Here is a 21,773-nt window from a genome sequence, read left to right as displayed (position 1 = left end):
GCCCTCCTCTGCCCCAACTCGACCCCTCGTAGTCAAAGACAGAGACTAAAACTTTCTCCTTTTCTGCTGTTTGTCCTCTTCTTTATCTATTGAAATTACCTTGACCTTTGCATATGTCAACTGAAATGGTTCCTTCCCTCTCCTCATCTCTCATTCTGCTCCGTGCTGTACCTACTCGCTGCCCATTGAAAATGATTTTTTTTGTCCACATAAAAAAGACCAAATGAACGTTCTTTCTTTCACAGTGCCTGCTCCCTGCTATCCTTCATCTGCAACGAACCCAACACAGAGTTCAAGCTTTCAGCTGTATAATTCCTCACTCACAGTTATTTACTTTTACCAAGGACGTTATTAAAAAAGGATGGAATAAGCCATCTGTGGATCATTTCTCTAAAAACACACATGATAGTTTAGTGTCAGACGGCAGAGGTGCTATCAGTTGTAGTTAAGGAGGAGGGGTCTTAGTTACCTCTAGGTTAATGATCCTCATTAATATGCGCTAATATACCCCAGGTCATGCAGTAATTAAAAATCTCATTCGACGCTCTCAGCTTAAACCGACTGACTTGGCTTCGTCCTACAAAGATTAGCATTTCTTATTTGTCTCCGAGGTCTGTGCTTCATAGCGAGGGGGGGTGAGATGGGGGGTGAGACAGGACTAATAGCCCGGTGTTGAACATTTTGACTGGGCCGGTCTGTCCTCCTCCAGTGCATAGTAAAGTCTTTTTTTTGCATCTTGCTTGGCTGGGCACAACTGTTTATGAGCTGAATGGGTTTTTTGCAGGTGGTGCCTTGGAGAGTTGCATCACGTTTGCGAGAGAGTGTTTGTGCGAAGCGGGCACACAAACAAGCTCTCCGAAATACACACTCAGGCGTACACCTAGATGCACCGCCGCGTGTGAAGTCCATCATCATGGGGACTTCCTTATTCCTCTGAGTCAGCTGATGTCAGCTGATGCAAGCTGTGCTAATTGTAAGGCTGTGTGATGATTGCGTGTTCTTGCAGGAAAAGATGGATGGATGGATATAGATAGATGGATAGATAGATAGATAGATAGCATATAGTCTTATACATGTATATATGGAGAGATGCAGGTGCAGGGATTTTGTGTGCATCAACACACAAACTGCATCTGACAACTATTCTGCTGAAGCAAGCCTCAGAGGTTTGTGACTCACCCTATCCCCGTCACACACACACAAACATGTCCACACACACACATACACACACACATCCACTCAGCCATCCATGACCAATGCAGCAGCTACTTCAAAGAGCCTAGACATGCAAGGTAATCTCCAATCGCTTCCCTCCACTCTCCTCTCTGCACAAACACAAACACATCCTCACTGGGAGGGAGGGATGGAGATAGTTGGCCAGATTTGATGTTACATCTATGAAAAGGAAGTTTGCGTTTACACCTTTCATTCCGTTTGAGCTCGCAAATCTGCAAGTAATTAACATCTGATTTAGTGAGGCGGCAGCTAATAATGCAATCAGCGTTTGGGACGGCCTCCTGAGCGTGATGAAGAGCTCAAAAGGTGCAGCTCAGCAGCAGGATTTGTCTGAGATCCCAAAATTTTGTAATACCCAAAATGTCAGTTCTATTAACTAAGCCCACAATTAAACTCTAACTGGGGAAATAAATTGGGCGTCTATTATGATAAAATTGTAATAATGACCTATTTCTAGAAAGGTTTGTAAAAGTAAGGCAGTAATTAAACCAGCGTCGGAGGAAAATAACAGATTTGGATTAAAAAGATTGCTTTAAAAAAGATAACAAGCCACCATAATGTGGATACTTCAACAAAAGGTTGCTCATATTTAATGATCATACTCTGCCCAGTGTTTGGTGTTATAACAGAGCCACATGTTGTGTTCATTCTTACGCTGTTCTTTCTGAGATAACATTGTTTTGTCCCTAAATAAACTCACTGCAGCTCCCCTTCACACTTTATCTGTTGCCATTAGAACTTCTATATAATACTTGTTGATTAACTTTTCTTTTCTTTGCCACAACCAGTTTTGTTTGAAAGTGAGAATAACGAAAACTATGAGGAAATATGTTCGTCAACAACCTTTTGTTCCATGACTAAGACGAGGTAATGACGAGATGTCATTAAACACTAACGGCGAAGATATCAAAAATGCAATATCGTTGACAAAAGAAGACAAGACTAAAATGTAGATTAGAAAATAAAAACTTTACCAAAATCTCTTTTTATTTTTGTCACTTTCCACGATAATAACGTGTTAACGCAAAATCGTTTTAATGCCACAAATTTCTTTAACACATGAACAAAATCAATCTTTCGGAGGTTGTAGCAGGCTCAGTGTTAAAGCTAGAGTGAAGATACTGTCATCATATGAAACTACAGAACCTAAGGAACCAATTGGTACCAACCATGTCATAGTAGCTTGTCGCAAAGGAGGATAAATAACAGTACAAATTTATGCTAAATTTTGGCGTAAGATATGAGAATGAAAATGGATTCAATGGGTTCCCACGAGTCTCCCCTTTACTGACATGCCCACTTTATGATAATCACGTGCAGTTATAGTCAAGTCAGCACACTGACAGCTGTTGTTGCCTGTTGGGCTTGAGTTTGCCATGTTATGATTTAAGCATATTTTTTATGCTAAATGTAGTACCTGTGAGGGTTTCTGGACAATATTTGTCATTGTTTTGTGTTCTTAATTGATTTCCAATAATAAATATATACATTACATTTGTATAAAGCAAAAATATTTGCCCACTCCCATGTTGATAAAGAGAATTAAATACTTGACATATCTAACCTTAAGGTACGTTGTGAACAGATACAAAATGTGTGATTAATTTGCAATTAATTGCGATTAATCATGGACAATCATGCGATTAATCTAAATTAAATATATTATTCAATTGACAGCCCTAATTTTTACATGTTGAGTGGATTGGCTCTCATAACGGACCGGTGGGTGCAACTGAACCGCTCATCACTAATGAGCGCAGTCAGGAGGACTAACTGCAAAGCTGTATTCTTAATCATTCAACCTCTGTTTTTCATCAGATAATGAATGATAAGATACAATTTTCTGTGAAATAAGTTTGATTAAAACGACAGAAATGTTTAATATAATCTGATGACTAAACAGGACTACCATTAAATAAAGAAAATAGCTGACAAAACTAAGAGAAAACATTTTGACTAATGACTTCTGAGTGACTAAAACTATGAAGGATAAAAATGTCTAAAATGTGATGGCATTTTCGTCTTAAAACTAAATCTAAAATAGATGCCAAAATGAACACCGGTAAGAATTATCCCTGTAACGACGGCCCTCACAAAGTGAAAGAACCTTTTGTAAAATCCAGTAGAATCAACTAAAGTTATTGTATCTGTTATGTTATGTTTGTTATTTTGCTGTTGTTCTGTTTACTATTTGTGCACAAAAAAGCAAAAGGCACACAAGCTGTGACAGCAAGACTGCAGCTTCATGCTGCTTTGTCTGTTTGATGAAGAATGCACACATCTCTGAGGCGCAGAACGCGTCCGAACCGAGGCGCAAAAGGCTCAGCAAATTTGGCCCCGAGTGTGGAGACTCCAGCCTGTTCACCTTGACAGAGAGAGAGAGAGAGAGAGATGCTCAACAGTAAGCTAGTTAGAGGGAATACAATGTGGCTGTGTACTCTGTTTTTCAGCTCTCCATCCTTTTTTTCAGCTGTTGCTATAAATAGCGGCTGCAGAACATCAAAGAGACGAGAGGTTTCTCTCAGCAACAGGCCGCGTACAGTCATTATCCGCTGGCTCTAAACACACCACGTGTGTGTGCACGCAATGTGTTTGCTAATCGTCAAAGGAGACGCTGCTGACTCAGCCTCACAAGCTCGATGTCACACACACACACGCACATAATGTAATTGAAATCAAGTTTATTCATAAGATTACAATGCAACACGCTATCTCCGACTGCACAAGGTCGCAAACCGGCAGATCCGTGCTCCAAACAAATCCAGATCGCTTACCATCTCCTCTTCCTCCGAGGGCTCTTCCTCCCTCCTTTCACATCTTTCTTTTCTTTTTCTTTACTTTTTTGCCTCTTTGTTTTTCAGATGTTTTCTGTTCTTTTTTTGTGCTTTTTACGGAACCAGATTGTCATAGCAACCGCAGCAATTACCGGTTGGTTCAGCGGAGCCCCGCTATGTTGAATAGGTATGTGCGCAGGCACCTGTGCATGTGCGAAAGTGTGTGTGCACTGCATTCCTATGCTGTTGAATGTGTATTTCCGTGTGCTCTTGTGCGCCTGCACATGTTTTTCACGCCTCTTTTCGTAATTCCGTATGCATTGGATTCTTGATGACTGCTGTTCTTGGAGATGCTGGGTGATTGTGGGTAATGTAGTTTTGTTTTTGCTCCCAAAATTCCATGAAATGAGCCCCATCTAAAAATGCAAATACAGTTTGCAAGTGAAAGTAAAGGCGTCCACTAATGAAAGGACACATGAATGTGACCAGGCAGTAGCTGGAGCTATCAGAGTGGAAATTTAGGGTGTTGTGAATACGTGTCATCGTTTCATTTAAGCTTCGATGACTCACATTTAAGTGCTAATTAGTGAAGATGTTTTCTACATGAAATTTCTTTCCTAATCCTTACCTTGATCTTTTTTCTGGAACAGTTAGGCTGTCTTGTCTTGATCTTTTACTGAACTTTAATTACTAAATCAAAGCTGTTTTTCTTTTTTACTTAAATCCAACTGTAACTCACCTTTTTCACATAACAAGCAGGGGAAAATGTGGAATCTAATTTGCGCTTAAGGACCTCGTCCTCCACTACAATCCTCTCCCAATTCATGTCCACAACATGTTATCTGAAGTTCGAAATTTGTTCTCATGTCACTAAACTTGCTGCGAATGATTCGGCAGCGCAGCAGATTGGAGGAAAAGCTCTTCCCGGCGTTTCACCCCGCAACATCTAAAAGCTTTTCTCTCCAGTCGAGATAACAAACACACAGATATTGCTCCCTCCAAATACAATATAAATCTAAGAGGGTCTTTCCAAAGCTGCGAGCAGGTTTTTCTGTTGTTTTGTTAGTGTCTTCGCTAAGTGCCAAGACCAAGTGCTATCTCCAGTCATCAAAGAGCTTGTCCATATTTCGCTCTGAACCCTTCTCTCAAGTGAGAAAATATGGAAACAGCCTCGCTGGTATCGTAAAATCGTCTCCCAACTATGTGAAACGCTTGGATTTAATGTGAAAAATTGCTTTCGCCCAGCAATTAAATGTATTAAGAGATTGTTCGTCATAGTGCAGTCGCTGTCACTGTTGTTTCTATAATTTGAATAACAAATTTGGAAATAATTGGGTGGCATTTCTGTTTAGACTCCAGCATCTATTCTGTGGCAAGAAATGACTTAATTTTGTATGGTCCATTATTATATTTTATACCTCTTATATGTTATTATGTTGGTACTGATTTATTGTGGTTTTTTTTGCCCTCAAATTTAAAATTAGTTTTTTTTTTCTCCCGCCATCAAATTGATTCACAAATAGGCCTTGGTAGGGCAGTTTATTGAACACAGCAGTAGCAGCAAAAAGACATATGTAATGTCACAGATTTTGCACATTACTCACACACACACATAGATGGATATTTCCCCCTTTGCAGATCTACTCTTCCCAACCGTTACAGAGCATGTTCAAAGGTAATGGAAGGCTGAAAGGATGGGTGTCTATCTCTCTGCACCTGGGGTTAAGGGTCTGTCCCTGTTTTTGTGTGTTTTCATGCTCGTATATGTGTGTGCGTGCAGTTATGAGCGAGTGTGTGTGCCACCATGCGTGTGTGTGCATTTATGTGGGAGGAGGAGGCTATTCATTTTGATTGTTTTCAATGAGGGTCCGATGCGTAGAATCCATAACAATACCATCAATCCACAACAGCGGCAGCAACATGGATGTAATTTATATGGTAATGCAGCCTCCATGGTTGCCCCAAGTTACGCAGTGGACATCTCTGACAATGGACAGCACGGGTGTGCTGCAGCATCCTAATGCTATGTATAGGCACGGACACACACACACACACACACACACACACTCACTCCTAGCAGCAACAGGGAGCAATGTTTCAATTAGCAGATGCAGATAGGAGCTGGGCTGTGTTTGTGCGTTTGGGTCAAAAGGTCGAGTGTATCGCTCAGAGTCAGCTTGTGTCTGTCCTCGTCTCTCCTATTCTCCAAATAAAAAAAAAAAGCAGGCACTTGAGTGAGGAGAGGAGTGAGGAACGACCTTCTGAACCACATGTTGGAATAACTCACAGATGATCTGTTAGGATTCATGCAGCAGATTTCTATCAGTGCAGCACCTACCGTCTTACACCTTAGAATAATCATGTCCTTGTGAATGTTCTAGATGTTCAGATGGGACTGTCAATCAAATCATCATCTTTTTGCCTTTCTTTACAAAAGTTCTGTTGATATTACAATACGCCGGGCCTCCATTATTCTCTCAGCATGCACTTCACGTCACACGAGGGTCAAAGGATATTGTTAAGAGGTGATTAATCATCAGAACCTATTACTTCCTTTGAATGGCCTCACACGGATGGAACAAGGCGAAGGTCTTTCGAGGAGTTCTGCCTTCATCTTTTCATCTCTGTACTCTGCACATGTATTTTTTTTTTTTTCCTTTTCAAAGAAATTCTGTTTCAGAGTATTTTATTTATGCAACATCCTGTTGAGCTGGCTGCAGATTTCCAAATTTGATAAGTCAATCATCTGAGGGCTCACAAGTATAAGGCTTGATTTGAAGAAACGTGTGGGGGAATTTTACGGAACTGTATCGCTGCCACACCACGGGAAAAAAAAATATTTCAGTATCACGTTATAACGTGAAAACGTTATTGTTATAACAAGATGTTTTCCACATTATTACAAGATATTTTCATGTTATTATGACATACAAACTTATCACGTTATAACAAAACACTTTTCTTGTTATAACAATATACTATTTATCTTGTTATAACGCAAAACTTTTAAGTTGTCACGTTTTAACATGAAATGTGTCACATTATAACAAGATAAATATTAATTTTTTTCACTAATTAAAATTTAGGCCAAATATTGGGTTATAATAATACAAATAAAAGTTGGTAGTGCAAACACTTAGGGTTTTGCACTACAGGGCTGTGGGGGAACGTCAGACAAAGAACTACAATCACTATGGCAAACGGGGTCTTCTTGTATCAGAAAACACTAATTTTGAAAACAGAACATTTTGGTGAAAATCCTTCTTAACAGATCCGCAACAGCAGAAATCTGTAAGTATTTCAAATGATGAGCCAAAATTATAATCCTGGAAGGAATAGAAAAAAAAGAATATCCAGAAATGCTATAAATGTAGGGCTGTTTATTGGTAAAAATCTGGCAATACAATACGTATCATGATAAAGGGGTTACGATTCAATATATTGCGACCCTCTAAGCAAGGAGATATATTGTGATTTTTTAAAACTAATTTTAAGAAAACTGTCATATTATAAAGAACACACCATCATAATGCATAAAATCTGAGTTTAAAAGTGTACTTTTTTATGCAATCAGAACAGTGGGATCTGCATTTACATTTATCACAATCCCTGTAACATCCAGCATCATAGCACTACTTTGAGAGGGCACATACGCTGAAAGAGCGCATATCTTTGCAAGTGAAATAAAGTATTGACCGAGTTAATCTTTTCATGTAAACTATTAATGAAAAATCAAGTGTTTTTCAGAACTGATAGAGTATCACGAAACATAATATCGTCATACTATATTTTCAATATTTCCTTACACCCCTGCTATAATGCAGAATAAAATAATGTGACGCTGCGAATGTGGATGGCACCTTCTTCCCAGCCGTCTTCAGCTGGAGGCTGTGTGTGTGCGTGCGTGCGTGTGTGTGTGTGGAGGATCTGCCGGATCTGCCTATTTGAGGAAGAGGGCCCCCATATATGTGGGATGATGGAGTGATGATGCAGGCGTGATGAAAGAGAGGAACGAAGCGCGAGACGAGGAGCGCTATAGGCCAGAGAAGAACCCAGACACTGTTACACATCAAAGAAGGAGCCAGTGATACAATCATCTCTTTAGGCTGTGAAAGCCCAACTTTACTAATTAAAACACGTCTGTTGAATCATCTTCTCATCTCTCCCTTTCCCTCTCTACTCATTTTATCAGTCATTCTCTGCAGTGTGGCCCTCATTACGAAAGGAAAGAAATGTAAAGGGGGGGGGAGAGAACGCATTCTAGGTATGCAGCGGATGAACTCAGACCATTCCTGGATAGACTGCGACATCCATTTGTTGCTCACACACACACACACAACAGGTGTGCATCTTGTCGCATTTTGAGCTTAATGTGAATTATTAGAAAGGGATGAATAAGAGGAAAGGGGAGGCGAGGGTTTGATAATAAAAAAGGGAGGGAGGGGGAACAGGAAGAGAGACGAGATGGAGGAGACAGACTGCACTGTATAGATAAATAGAGAAAAGGGCCCATTGTGTCAGCAGCTGTCATCACTAAATAGCCCTCAGATCACTGTCAGACACTATCGCGCATACGCACACACTCGCATTCGCGCATACTTGCACACACACACACTGACTGACAGCTCCCCCTCAGTCCAACATCTGTGCTGACAGCAGCCGTGGTAATGAGTCTCTGCATGTGCCAGCATGGGTGTGCCGTTTCTTTTTCCTCCTTCTCTTCCCCGCGCACCGCTCATTCAATCATTTCACGTCTCCCTTATCTTGTTGCCCCCCCCCACACACACACACACACTCTTCTCTTCGTTATTTTCTAATAGAAGAGCATGCTGATTGACTTAGCAGCATGAGCCACATGAGTAGCGACTAAACGAGAACAACATCAAGTCGCGAGGTAGATCTGTGTGTGTTTTTTGCTATCCAGGTGCGCAGTATTTCACGTAGAGGTGTGGAGGAAGAGAGGGATGAAAGAAGGGGAGAGATGAAGAGATGATGAATGGCTCTCGTTAGAGGGGTAATTTGTCTCTCCTTGTCTGACTGGGCTCCAGCTGTCGCTCCATCCCTCGCTCCACTCCACTCTCCTCGGCCTACCACTCCTCACCTCAGCCAGATGGGTGGACGGATGGACGGAGCGAGGCAGGGAGAGAGGGAGGGGACAGAAATAGAGACAAGGACGAGAAGAGAAGTCATTGAACAGTCAACAAGAAGAATTACGTCTGATATATAATGCCCTCGCACAGTAAAGCACGGCTTTGCGGAGAAACAATAGATTATACAGAGCTCATATTGAGATGATTCAATGGAGGCACACAGTAGCGCAGCAACAGGCATACATATGACTCATACAAGCAAGTCAAAGCCTGGTGCTCGCACAACAAACTAATGATGATCATGTTTCTTTTTTACACTGTAATGAAATCATCAAGGGACACCGCTAATGCCTTTAATACAGTGCCACAGTCTTTAGATGCCTGGTTTTCTTTTCCCCCCCCCCGTGATACACTTATTTTTCACACTAATCAACACTTTGCGAGAGAACCGCAGATTCGCAGAGCGAGAGACGGATCGAGAGATGTATACAGATGGCCGGGGAGGCGGCTGAAGGATGGCGACGGAACGCAAATCGTCAAGAGAAGCCCACGTGGAGCTCATCGCTAAGTCTTTGTTCTAATAACACAAAGCAATTTCCACTGACCTTTCTAGAAATGTAGCGGGCAGAAATGACTGAGTTAAGGATGCCCCACAGCATAATTGCTAAGGAGATTAAAGTTCCCTTAATTGCTTTTGGCCAACTCGTGCAATTTTTCCTTTTTTGTAATTAAAGTGATTTAAAATATTAATAACCACACCGGCGTGCACGTAACCTTACGAGTAACGGGCTCGTACACACACGTAGTTGTGTACAATAAAACAATCTTAAAGGTGTGCGGCTACACACACGGACATTTTTCATCGCCTGTTGTCACCAGTAGCCTCATTACAGGTCTTGTGAAATATGCAAATAGCCGCTCGCCATCAATTGAAGTGAGTGATCGATTCATTTGGATCAATCGCTTTTTTTTTTTTTCGGTGTCCGTGGCTGATTCCCTCTTTACCTCTTCATTACTTTTGTCTCTGTCCTCCATCTTCCGCTGCTCTGTCCCCTCTTATTGCCTCCTCCACTCCTAATTACCCTCCTCTATTGCTTTTTCTTTTTTTATTGCCAATAAGTTTTTGTCAGCTCATAGCTTCTGGACCGTCCTGTTTTCTCCATCCTCCATTCATTTCTCTCTCATTCCCCTGGTTACCCCCGTGACCTCGTCATCTGGCCTCCCTCTCCATCCATCCGTCTCTCGCCCGTCCCTCTCCTTTTTCCCTCCCGTCGGCCACACTGTTTGCTTTGCCATTGTTTATCCATTTTTCTCTGTTTGCGCTGATGAGATTGACTGGACACACACACACACACACATACCTAAACAGAAGACGGGGCTGGCATCTCTCTGGGGTGTAGTTAACGTGGGGCTGTAGATCGATCCTAGCTCTGGTTTCCATGACGCAAAGCTCTAAGCTGGAGCAGTTTGGACGGCAGGACAGAGACATCACTCTGCCTCCATTTCCATCAAATAGATCTCTAGAAAGCCGCAGTGGCACCTGGACTCAAACGTGTATTTTCCGTGATTAATGCGCGGCTTCAGTTTGAGGCAGCATAGATGGGCAAGCTGGCCAAAAACTACGTCCAACCACTTTGTTTCTTAAATGATGTCTGCATTAACCCTCCCTCCATCCCTCCGTCGCCCAGGTACGGTTTTCCCTGATGCAAGCAATATTGCACTGCCGCCTAAAAAAAAAGCTCCCCATCTATCACGGGCCTTTACACGTTTTGATTCTATCAATACTCCGTGATGGGAAGGTGAATGCTGTCAAATTACAATCACACCACATCTGTATTCCGAAGAACTGTCAGTAAGAAAAGGAGAAGAAGAAACAGCGTGATGGTGATGAATGTTCAGCTATCTCGTCTCTTTCTTCAAGGTCTCACGGCTTTTCTTTCTTTTCTCCTCCTCCTCTGTTCCTGCCTCTTTTTGTTCTGTAGAAAAAGAAAAGTGTGATGAAAGAAGAAGCAGCTTACTGAAAAGGCTGTGCATTGTAACTTCTCCATTTTCCTGGTGAAGTTTTCAGTGGCGAAAGAAAGAATGCATGAACTTTGTAAAACTAGTGACAAGCTAGCCTATTTTGTTCTTCGCCCCCCCCCCCATCTCCCCCTTGAAATAACTTTGGAAGGTGACGGTAAAGGCATTTCTAAGATTTATTTGTAAAGTTGTTTGAAAAGACATCGCTGGCGCCCAAGGCTATCATTTTGAATGTGGAATAAGGAGAAAATAAGTGATTATCAGCGCGACAAAGCGTCTTCGGTTGACTTTCTAATTAGCAGTTGTAATAACCTGAGTCCTTGGGTGGATTGGCTGGACTCGGTGGCCTCATTCTTATCATATTGTTGATTGATTGAGCTGCAAATATGGCAGACATAATTATTCTATATTTTGAGCTGTCTCTAAATAGAATTTATTAGATTTGTCTTTGTCCTTGATTCCAAACCTTTGGAGAGTAGAGCGAATTCTCTCCATCCCTCTTTTCTCTCTCTGGTGGATGGGACAGCCTGATTGTGTCCACGCGTCCCATGGCTCCCACTATTTAAAGACTTGGCTGTTAACTTTCTTTTGTCTCCCCCATGTAGAGGACAATCGTACAATGGATCATGTAGGCCGTCACGAAAAAAAATCTGATCCTACTGTTTGTGAAGCAAAACAAATTTGGAAGAAGAAATTTGCAAATGAAAAGTTGAATTCATAAGCAAATTAGCACTCTTGCTTCAATTCAATACACTCAGGAGTATTAATGATTCATTTGGCGTGCTATGACCAGTATCTTATGGTGGCTAATGTTAGGATAGAAAACTTAGGATGGATATTGCTGTTGACTTGAATGAGTCAGTTGACCGACTTTATGAATCTTATCTACTTGTGCTAATGTTACACTATATTTTACAATTCAGTATTCTCTCATAATAGTCACTTGTGGCTACAGTAGCCGCTGTTCAGCAAAAGTTACATAGGCTCATTTTAATTTATACAGTGGTAAGATACTGTAGATGCAGGACAATATCTCACTGCTGCAAATGGGGATGGGACGATATAGGATTTTATCGCAGATTGCGATAAAAAACACTCAGTCGATCGTGGTGTATTTCCGTTATCGGGATAATCGTGACTTGGAAAAGCTGTCTAGCTCACTATCATGGTAGAGAAGTGGAAAAATAGAGCCTGATTTAAACAAACAGGAATTATCATGTAAGAAAGACACGCATTGTCACTAGTTTATTTATCTTTTATTGATACAGGGGGACCTTATGATTTATGATTACCTTATTTAAGATTTTTTTTCACAAAAAAGGATGTAGTTTATCCTACCTGTCATGCAATAGAAATATTTTTTTCTTAACAAAATGTAAGTGATTCCAGTATGTCTTAATGCCATTTTAAGAGTTTTAAGCATATTTTGATGATTATCAGGATGATATCAGAAAGCACAAGTATTTTTGGCCAGCATAATCGCGACATGAAATATTCATATCAACCCATGCCTACCTGCAAATATTTTTTTCTTGCAGGTTGTATGGATGAAATAAAAATAAATGTCCCAATATTAGTTTTTGTTTTTTTGGGGTGTAGCTCAGTGGGTGGAGCAGGTTGTCTTTTAACCACAAGGTTGGTGGTTTGTCTCTCCTACTGTCTGCATGTTGAAGAGCGAGACGCTGAACCCCAAGTTGCTACCCAGGCGCTTTACAGTGGCCCACCACTCCTACATGCTTAGGATGGGTTAAATGCAGAACTCAAATTTTTATGTATGTACCTGTATGTATATGACAATTGTAATCGTAAAGTGAGCATAACTTCCGTATTGGGACTGAGCTGAAGTGTCAGCAGCGCCTTTAAAATCTCTTTGTCGGGAACCTGCGGGCTTTTTGTGTGAATTCATCTCTATATTGAGTCTCTCCGGCCTCAGCAAGCTTCTGTGTTTGTATCCAAGCTGCTTTACATTGCTTTGACCAGGGGCCTGTTCCAAGCAAGTTCACTTCTGAGATAACTGGATAAATTTGTTTAGTGCAACCTGCAGCAGGTGGTTTTACATCAATCCATGCTCCAGATTTTTAAGGGTTGATTCACCCAAATTGCAACATTTTCTCAGTTTCATCCCAGCATGCATATAGTTTTAGTTTTATTTAGTTTTGTGGTATCAGTCTGCCATTTCAGCAATGCCACATTGTTTTTTAGTCACAGCACTAAAACTGAACAGAATTTCAGTTTTTTTTTCCAGAAACAATGTCCCAGTTACTCTGGATACTCCACACAACACCCTGTCAACAGTTTTCACAAGAACTGTCAACACTGAAGTTCCATTCCTTCCCATTCACTTTCAATTTATTGGGATAGATACAGTTATCTTTTAAGCTAAAGAAATAAAAACAAAACTATCTGCATAGCTACAGATACCAAAGGTATAAGGACAATTTTCTGTAATTTGGGTGAATGGACACTTTAAGGGATGATCCAGGTATCTCAGTGAACCTGCCTCTGAACCGGCCCCTGTATCACTGTCAGTCATTGCCATCTGTTTTGTCTAACGCCCCCCCTCCCTCCTTCTCCCCCTCCCTCTCTCTTTCTTTTTCCCCTCCATCCTCCAGGTCGCCCACTCCCTCCAACCTCTTCCTCCTCCCTGCTCCCTCCGTCCCTCCCGTCCTCCTCGTCCGCCCCCCACCACCCCTCCCCTGGCCCGTCTCCGCCGATCAGGGAATGCCAGGTGCCCCTGCTTGAGAAAAACTCCACCCACTCCCACCTGGAGCCCCACCCAGATGACTCATACTTACTCCGGGCCCAGCCCTCCTCCACGGGTAAGAGAGCTCATCCATTCACCCACCCTTTTATCCTTTCATTCATTTTATTCGTACATCAACATGTCATCCATCACCTGGGCCGCCGCATTACCTCATCACGCGTCCGCTTCCTGATCTGATTTACTCGTTGTTCAGTACGATGCAGAGCAATACTTTGGCTTTAATTCAATGTCACATCTTGTTCTTTTAGCCATTTTGTTTCTGCTTTTTTTGCATTCCTCTGAAGTCAGCATTTGTTTGCAGGGCTGGGAATCAAACCACAGGGACTCAAGCAGTTATTGTTTACATTGTGAGATAAAAATATGTAGTTAGAGATTTAAGATTTTGATTGTAATCATGGTCAATTATGGATTTTACGGTTTTAGTAAAGGGGAAATAAATCCTTTGGTTGATCATGCAGATACATTTAAAATTACAATAACAGTATTTAACAGTAAAGGACAGTATTTAGGGAAGTCACAATATCAGAAATTTAGTAGGTGATACCAATACCAGTGAATTTCCATGATTCTTGATACCCAATTCAATACCATGGTAAAAAGAAAAAGAAAAGAAAAAACACTTAGAGCTGGTGTTACACACTTAAACAGGTCATCATTTCCTCTCTATTATCTGGTTTGGAGTGAATAAACTTGGCTTGTTGGCTACAGCGTAGTTTGGTCAGAAGTTGGCTCTATAGGCTGCATGGCTGTGATCTGCCAGTAAATAGAGTAGAAGAAGAAGTAGAGGTCGTGAACCGGAAACAAAACAAGTCGGCTTGGCCGTCTAACCATCTACTAACCATCTATCGAGAGCTCTTCAGGAATTTGTTTCAATTGGCCAATTGTTTAATTGATCTTTCATGTCAGCTAGTAATGGCCGTGTTTCATGTTGTCCGGAGACGGAAGACAAGCATTCGTAGGTTATCGGGATATCCGAGAAGATGCCGACAGCGGAAACAGCTGATCAGTCGTGAGTTAAATGTTCGCTACATCAGAGTTTATTTGGCAAAGTCGTTTCCATAGCCCATTTAGCGCATCAACTAACACCTCAAGTGAGCATAAAAACGTTTTTCCCACAATTGAAGAAGTTTTATCGAATTTTGCCGTTTCTATCAGCTTTTCTGATGCGATACTTCAAAATGCGAATGGAAACACGGCTAATGTAGCATTATCAGGAAAAAAAATTGGGTGCGTCCCCTGGACGAGTTGATAGTGAGTTTACTGCGTCCTTTCGGATTTTAGACGGCGTTAGTCTCAAGCTCCCCGGTACCTACGGTAGCCTATCTGCAGTACTGTAGAAAAACAAGTATCATCACATTTTCAGAACTTTGGCATCGACTTGGTACCGCAGTATGGGTTCTTGTAACATCCCTAAAAGTATTTAACAGTAAAAGATTACTCAGTTTATGTTGATGACTTAAAGAGCTGTGTAAATAAATAAATAAATAAAAATAAAACATTTTTGCTGAATATTCCATCAGTTTTTGAAGAAGCATAATCAAGAAGTAACATAAAAGAACAACAGAAAACTCTCTGTAACTCGACTTCTTTTGTCTGCTCACATAACAAAAAGTGCATTTTGAGCCGACAATTGGTAATCTCTTAATGGATTACGTTTTAAATATAACCCTCGCACCTTTTGCCAAAAAAACAATGATGCAAGTGAAAGCAACCTTTACACTCTGCAGAGCGCAGATTTGGCTGCCAGTGAGTAGGCGTGTTTGTACTTATTTTCCATATGACATTAATAATCCAGCGGAAAGTGAAAGGTAAGGGGATGATGAATTTTAAGTGCCGGCAGGAGGATCAGTGCAGCAAAGACGAACTAGTTAGTTTCCCTGGCTGTAAGCTTTCTCTTTCATCATTGGACACTCTCTTGTTGGCTGTTACAGGCCCTGTGTGCTTATATCAGCACCTCACACCTATTTTTCTCCACCATACACACACAGACGCATCTGCTGTGATGAGTTTGTTCATCAGCATACACATTTATTCTCAACAATTAGCTCCTGTAGGCCAACTCTGTCTGCCCCTCTCTGCCTCTCTTCCCCTGTTTCTCCATTCCTCTGTGCATCTGCACTTGTAATCAGCAGATATATTTAGCAGGGGCCTGATGGGAGGGAAAGGAGGGGTGGGCAGAGAAGTCCTAATGTGATTTTTGGTGGAATACAATCTATTGTTAATGGCGTTAGGCTCTCCTTTGATCCAGTATAAATCTTCATTAGGGAAGGCCCGGGTCCCAGGTTCAAGAGCAACGTGATTAGGAGGCTTTTAAAATGACGTTACATCAGCCTTCTAATTGGTTTACTGTTTGCTGGGGCAACATCAATCATTAGCCCAGTAACCGCACAGCAAATAAATTCACTCTGCCACTGACACCCTAATGGCAGACACTGGCAGAGAGGGAGAGTGAGGCTCGCAGGCACACGCTCTCTCTTTCCCTCTCATTTCTTGTTCACATACACCCACACTTTCTGTTCTGGGGGCTTCTTTTTAGTCTCTGCTGAGCATGTACACACAGAGACGGCGAGCGAGAGAGACAAAGAAAGGAAAAAAGGAAAAAAAAACGACAGAGAAGCATGAAAAAGAGGCGCAAAGAGGCAAATGGGAGCAGAGATAGCGAAAGCCAAACTTTGACTTTTTGAAGTTGTTTAATGAGACATCTTGCATGAAGAAATCAAAAAGATAGGGAGAGGGAAAAAAAACATCCAAAGAGGAGCAGTGAAAATAGATGGAGAGAAAGCGACTGAAAGGGGAGACAGAAAACGAAGAGACATGGGGGAGTCAAAGAGACAAAGGGAAAAAAAGTTGAATGTGGATAAAAAGAGAGTAAGCTGATGAGAGCTTAGAGGGGTGAAAGAGAGATATTTGGATGGAAGGAGAACAACATTGAGATGATGAAATTGCAAATTGCCACGTTTCCCAGCCAGGACTGCTGATCTAATGGGTGCAGAGAGAGTCCTTGGCTTTGGGGCGTCCATTAAAATCGACCTAAATGAGTTTAGAGTGGCAGTCTGGCACTGCATAAACACAACCCTGGCATGTAGGAAGTCACAGGAACGGCTGCGAGGAAATAAAACACCTATAACCGGCGACTGTTTATGCATGCGCTCGTGTGAGTGTACTGTGTGTGTGTGTGTGTCCTGTGGAGAGTGGACGCTGGGCAGGAAATGAGCCTTACCAAGCCAGGCAGAAACTGACCAACAGTGAGATAATCCTCAGGAAGCTGCATGCGGTTTGTGTGTTTGTGTCTGTGTGTGTTCCTGCAAAGTAGTCCACCATTACCTAAGCTAACAGGTGGACAGACATGACTTGTGTTTCCAGCGAAGCGTGACAGGTGAATGGGAACGGAACGGTGTTGCCGAGGATTGGCTGGGAATTGGGTCTGCGAGTGTTTGTGTGGGAATACTGTCTGGCTCGGAGCACCTGTCTGGGAAACGCTCCTCCCGGAACGCCGGGAGAGCCGAGACGGCCAAACGGAGCGTAGCAGATCGCTCCTGGAAAGAGCTAGCGTTAGCGCTGTCTCTGGCCATTCATTATGCATGGGGAATGCGAAAGCTATTTTTAGCCCGAGCCCTCCTCTAAAGTGGCTAGCTATCTCTCTGCCAGGGAAGCCACCTCAAGTCACTGCCGGAGCGATGAATGTTTAATGGCTTTGTTGAAACAAATCTACGGAAACAAAGGCACGGCAGAGATGCCTTCTCCCTCTTCTTCTGCACTAATGTTATTCTTCCTAATGGTGCTTATGTAAGGGTGACATTTGCGTAACAGTGGGATGATGTGTGTGTGTGTGTGTGTGGGGGGTTCTATGCATCTGTGTGTGCGTGTGGGTGAGACGCACAAGTGCATTTGTGCTCGTGGAGACTGTTTGTTTTTGGCTGAATTTGATGACTCTTCTCTAGCGGATTATTGCCTCCTAATTAGACAGAGATGACTAGCCAAGGCGGAGGCGGTGTGTGTGTGTGTGTGTGTGCGTGTGTGTGTGTGTGTGTGTGTGTGTGTGTGTGTGTGTGTGTGTGTGTGTGTGCCTCCATGTGTAAATGTATGTTTTTAACTATATATTTTTTTTTTTTGTGCCTGCATGTGTTTGTGTGTACGCCTGTGTATAATGAAGCCCATGTGCAAATAAAGCCCCTTTTTGTCGGCATGTGTGCGTTTCCATGTGCCGACTCTTAGTTTCACCTTCCATTGTGCTCGGAGCTCTGAGAAGAATGACAAATGAGGAGCATGTGACATTACAAGGCAGAGGACATACGAAGAAGCGCCGGCACGTGTGAATATACCACCTTAAAACACTGGGAGCATAGCAATTAGCTCGGGGAGAAGGTGCGTGGAAAACAATGGAGGGTGGCACGGCGTTTTTCGTTTTTCGTTTTTTTTCTTTTTTCTTATAAAGAAGGATGGAAGCAGTGGAGATATGGGGCGTGAAATAAAGAGATGGAGAGACAGAGGGAGTGGGAAGGACAGAGGGAGGATAGGGAGCTGAGCCCTGCAATGATCCCTTTTTAACTGCTGAATGGGCATTTCCATCCTGCACACACATACACACACACACACACACACACACACACACACACACAGATGCACATCCTGCCCTGCGACTTTTCTCTGTTAACCACAGAAAATGTCAATAAACAGTTTGCCCATCCAGGGCTGCAAAACAAACTGCCTTGGTTGGTTCCTGCTGCCAGCTGGCCACACACACACACACACACACACACACACACACACACACACACACACACACACACACACACACACACATACACACACACATACACACACACACTGTGAGATTAATATAGTGTGGCGAGCCCCTGCCTCTCGCTGATGTGTGTGTGCGCAGTGTGCTTTACAGGGGAGGCAGGTTAGCAGACAGGCTAATGCTCCTCCGCTGAATGAGGCTCCTTTTGAATTGGCGAGCATAATGAACTTCCAGGGATTAGCCCGAGCCAAACCCACCGGCTTACAGCTATACAGTCCCCCCCCCCCTTCTCCAGTCGCAGGGGACCTCGGACAGAATAAAGTGGGTCAGCTTTCAACAGCAGTCAGAAGGGCCTCTGAGCTCCTCCACAAAAAAGTGTCTGTGAACAAAACGGAGAGAATCTTTCCACGATCGCTGTTTACTCACACTGGCGAGTGAAAGCGAGAGGAAAGAAAAGGAGGAAAAGATAAAGTGGAATAAAATGTGATCTGCTCGGCTGCTTCCTAATTGCTCTATTTCCTCACCGCATGTTTTGACTTTTATCAGACTGGGTTGCTGGTAAAACGGTTGTTCCTATTAGTCTACCTGCGGGTTGTACTTCAGCAAACCGGACAATTCATCCGACTAAGTCCTCCCGTCTTAATTTATTGGACCCATTTACCTCCAGCCCACTCGTTACTGCGCGCCGCCTCTGTTCCAGTGGTTGGTTGAATTTGTGTTTCTGTGGCCAAAATAATCTGTGTTTTTCTTCAGGAGTTCTCTGAGCGTATATAAAAAAGAAATAAAAACAGCCTCATACCTCGGCCTTGCTTCTAAAGCCAACCCAATTTCTCATCATGTTTGTATTTTCTCCATCGAGCTCTAACGATTCTTCTTTTATGGATTTGAAGTCTACATGAAAATGAATTTCTTTGACATCACTCTCCTGCGCTGCAGCGGGGAAAAAAAGAAAGCAATTTGTCTCCGATCATAAATATTTTGCAGCGTACTAAAGGCTGTGTGACTTTTGGAGGAATAGATTTTGATGTTGTGCAACTGTATGTTCGCACAATAACACCAGTAAACATTCGTAATGAGTCATTTATGCACTTTATTCCGCAACTATTGATTCAATGCAGAATAAAAGAATCGCTTTCTCTCACGTAACAATTCACTTCAGTTAACCTGACAATTCTGGCGGCCCCAGGAGAGAGTAAATGCATAGAATTACAAGCAGTACTTTTCTGCAGCATTTACATTTTATTCTGACATTATCTGGAGACGTGTAATAGAATTCGCAGCTATAGAGATTTTCATCTCTTTCTGTGAAGGGAAATGTTAAAATCTTTATTACAAAATGTGGTGGATGTGCAACAGTACAGGATGTGACACAATGTAGTGGCTGGACTGTTGAAACGGTGTACTCTCCCAGTGGTGTAGGGTGCATACGAGTGCACACACACACACATATACACATATACATGCACATAGAAATACACATACTTGAAGATGCACACACACTCATAGGTTCATAGAAAACTAAGGCTAAAAAACCATGTATTCCTCTTCCATACAAGGTGTGCTATATATTATTCATCCGACTTTGAATGAAAAAACTGTTCAATATTTATGGCAGGAAAGTGAACAAAGGCGAAGCGCGTGCATTTTTTTGTACACAGATTTAAACATGGGAGACAGCGGGGTAGTGCGTGAGCACAGGAAAGCCTACTTTTATTTTTGGACATGACTGCATGCGTGCAAGCTTATTTTTTTTCTTCAGTGTATGGCTCTGTGTTGTGTGCATTGTTGCTATGCTTAGATAAAAGTCTTTATGCAGATAGGGTGGAGCAGGAGCTATTTCACGTTTACAGGGGCATTGCAGAGAGGCGAAGTCAAGTCAAATTTATTTATAAAGTGCTTTTAACAAACAAGATTTATCTCAAAGTGCTTCACATCTCGGCAAAGGACACAAACAAAATGCAAATAAAAGCAAGATGAAAGAGAGGGAAACAATCCTGAAGAAGGAATGAGGCTGTAGAGGGAGGAGGAGGAGGGAGGAGAGCAGGAGAAATAAAACTCTCTGCAGACTTTAATATCAATTTACACTCTGCATGTATGATGCAAGAGTTTGACATTTTCTGCAGGTGTGTAACCGCATGTATGTTTGCATATGCGAGTGTATGCATGCATGTATGTCTGTTTCTCCCAGGAGCATATTTGCGAGTCCAAACAGATGTTTTGTGTCTCTCCCGTGTCGCAGAGGTCAGGCCCCTCCATTTTTCTCTCGTCTCCTTCCGCTCTTCTCTCCTTTCACGAGCATCTGTTGTTCGGGGCCATGTGGGTGACACCTGCGTCCCAGTGGCGGCGCGGAGGAATCAGGTCACCTTACAAACTGGTCGCCATATCAGCTGCAGTTGCAAGGGAGCTCGCCGCACCCTATATACGCTAAACCAGCGGTTCCCAACCTGGGGTCTGGGCCCCTTAAGGAGGCCCCAAAGATTACAGGGGCCACGCCAGGATTTGTCTGCTCTGAGGTTGTCGAAATTAGATCTAAACATAAATAACTGAAATTATTATAACACAAAAGTCTGTATATAAAGCTATTCAAGAAGATGTATTCTTATGCTACTTAGTAGGCCATATTCCGTTTAAACCCGATATTACTGCACAGTTGCAGATAAAGATCAGGCTACACTAATATTAGTATTAAATAGGCCTGTCAATCGATTGAAATATATAATTGTGATTAATTGCATGATTGTCCATGATTAGTACTATATCCTATATTTCCCTTTGATTACCTTAAAGGGAGATTTGTCAAGAGATTAATACTCTTATCAAAAGGGGAGTGGGCAAATATGCTTGCTTTATGCAAATGTATGTATATATCTATTATTGGAAATCAATAAACAACACAAAACAATGACAAATATTGTTCAGAGACCCTCACAGGTACTGCATTTAGCATAATATGCTCAAATCACAACATGGCAAACTCAAGCCTAACAGGCTAAAACAGCTGTCAGTGTGTCAGTGTGCTGACTTGACTATGACTTGCCCCAAACTGCATGTGATTATCATAAAATCAGGGCATGTCTGTAAAGGGGAGACTCGTGGGTACCCATAGAACCCATTTACATTCACATATCTTGAGGTCAGAGGTCAAG

General features: G+C 42.2%; 1 protein-coding gene across 18 annotated transcripts in view; it reads left to right on the top strand.

Moving 5' to 3' along the window:
* tenm2a (teneurin transmembrane protein 2a) overlaps positions 1 to 21,773 on the top strand; it is a 248,142-nt gene that overhangs the window by 160,104 nt on the left and 66,265 nt on the right. For 13 of the 18 annotated variants that reach the window (XM_074648059.1, XM_074648056.1, XM_074648053.1 and 10 more), the window contains one exon: positions 13,732 to 13,938. The exons of the other annotated variants lie outside the window; for them this stretch is intronic. In XM_074648059.1, coding sequence (XP_074504160.1) covers positions 13,732 to 13,938 — 207 coding nt within the window. The remainder of the gene's footprint in view (positions 1 to 13,731; positions 13,939 to 21,773) is intronic. 18 annotated transcript variants of the gene reach the window in all.

This window comes from Sebastes fasciatus, chromosome 10 (assembly GCF_043250625.1).
Source record: "Sebastes fasciatus isolate fSebFas1 chromosome 10, fSebFas1.pri, whole genome shotgun sequence".
Classification (NCBI taxonomy): Eukaryota; Metazoa; Chordata; class Actinopteri; order Perciformes; family Sebastidae; genus Sebastes; species Sebastes fasciatus.
This window is presented reverse-complemented; position numbering and strand designations above follow the sequence as displayed.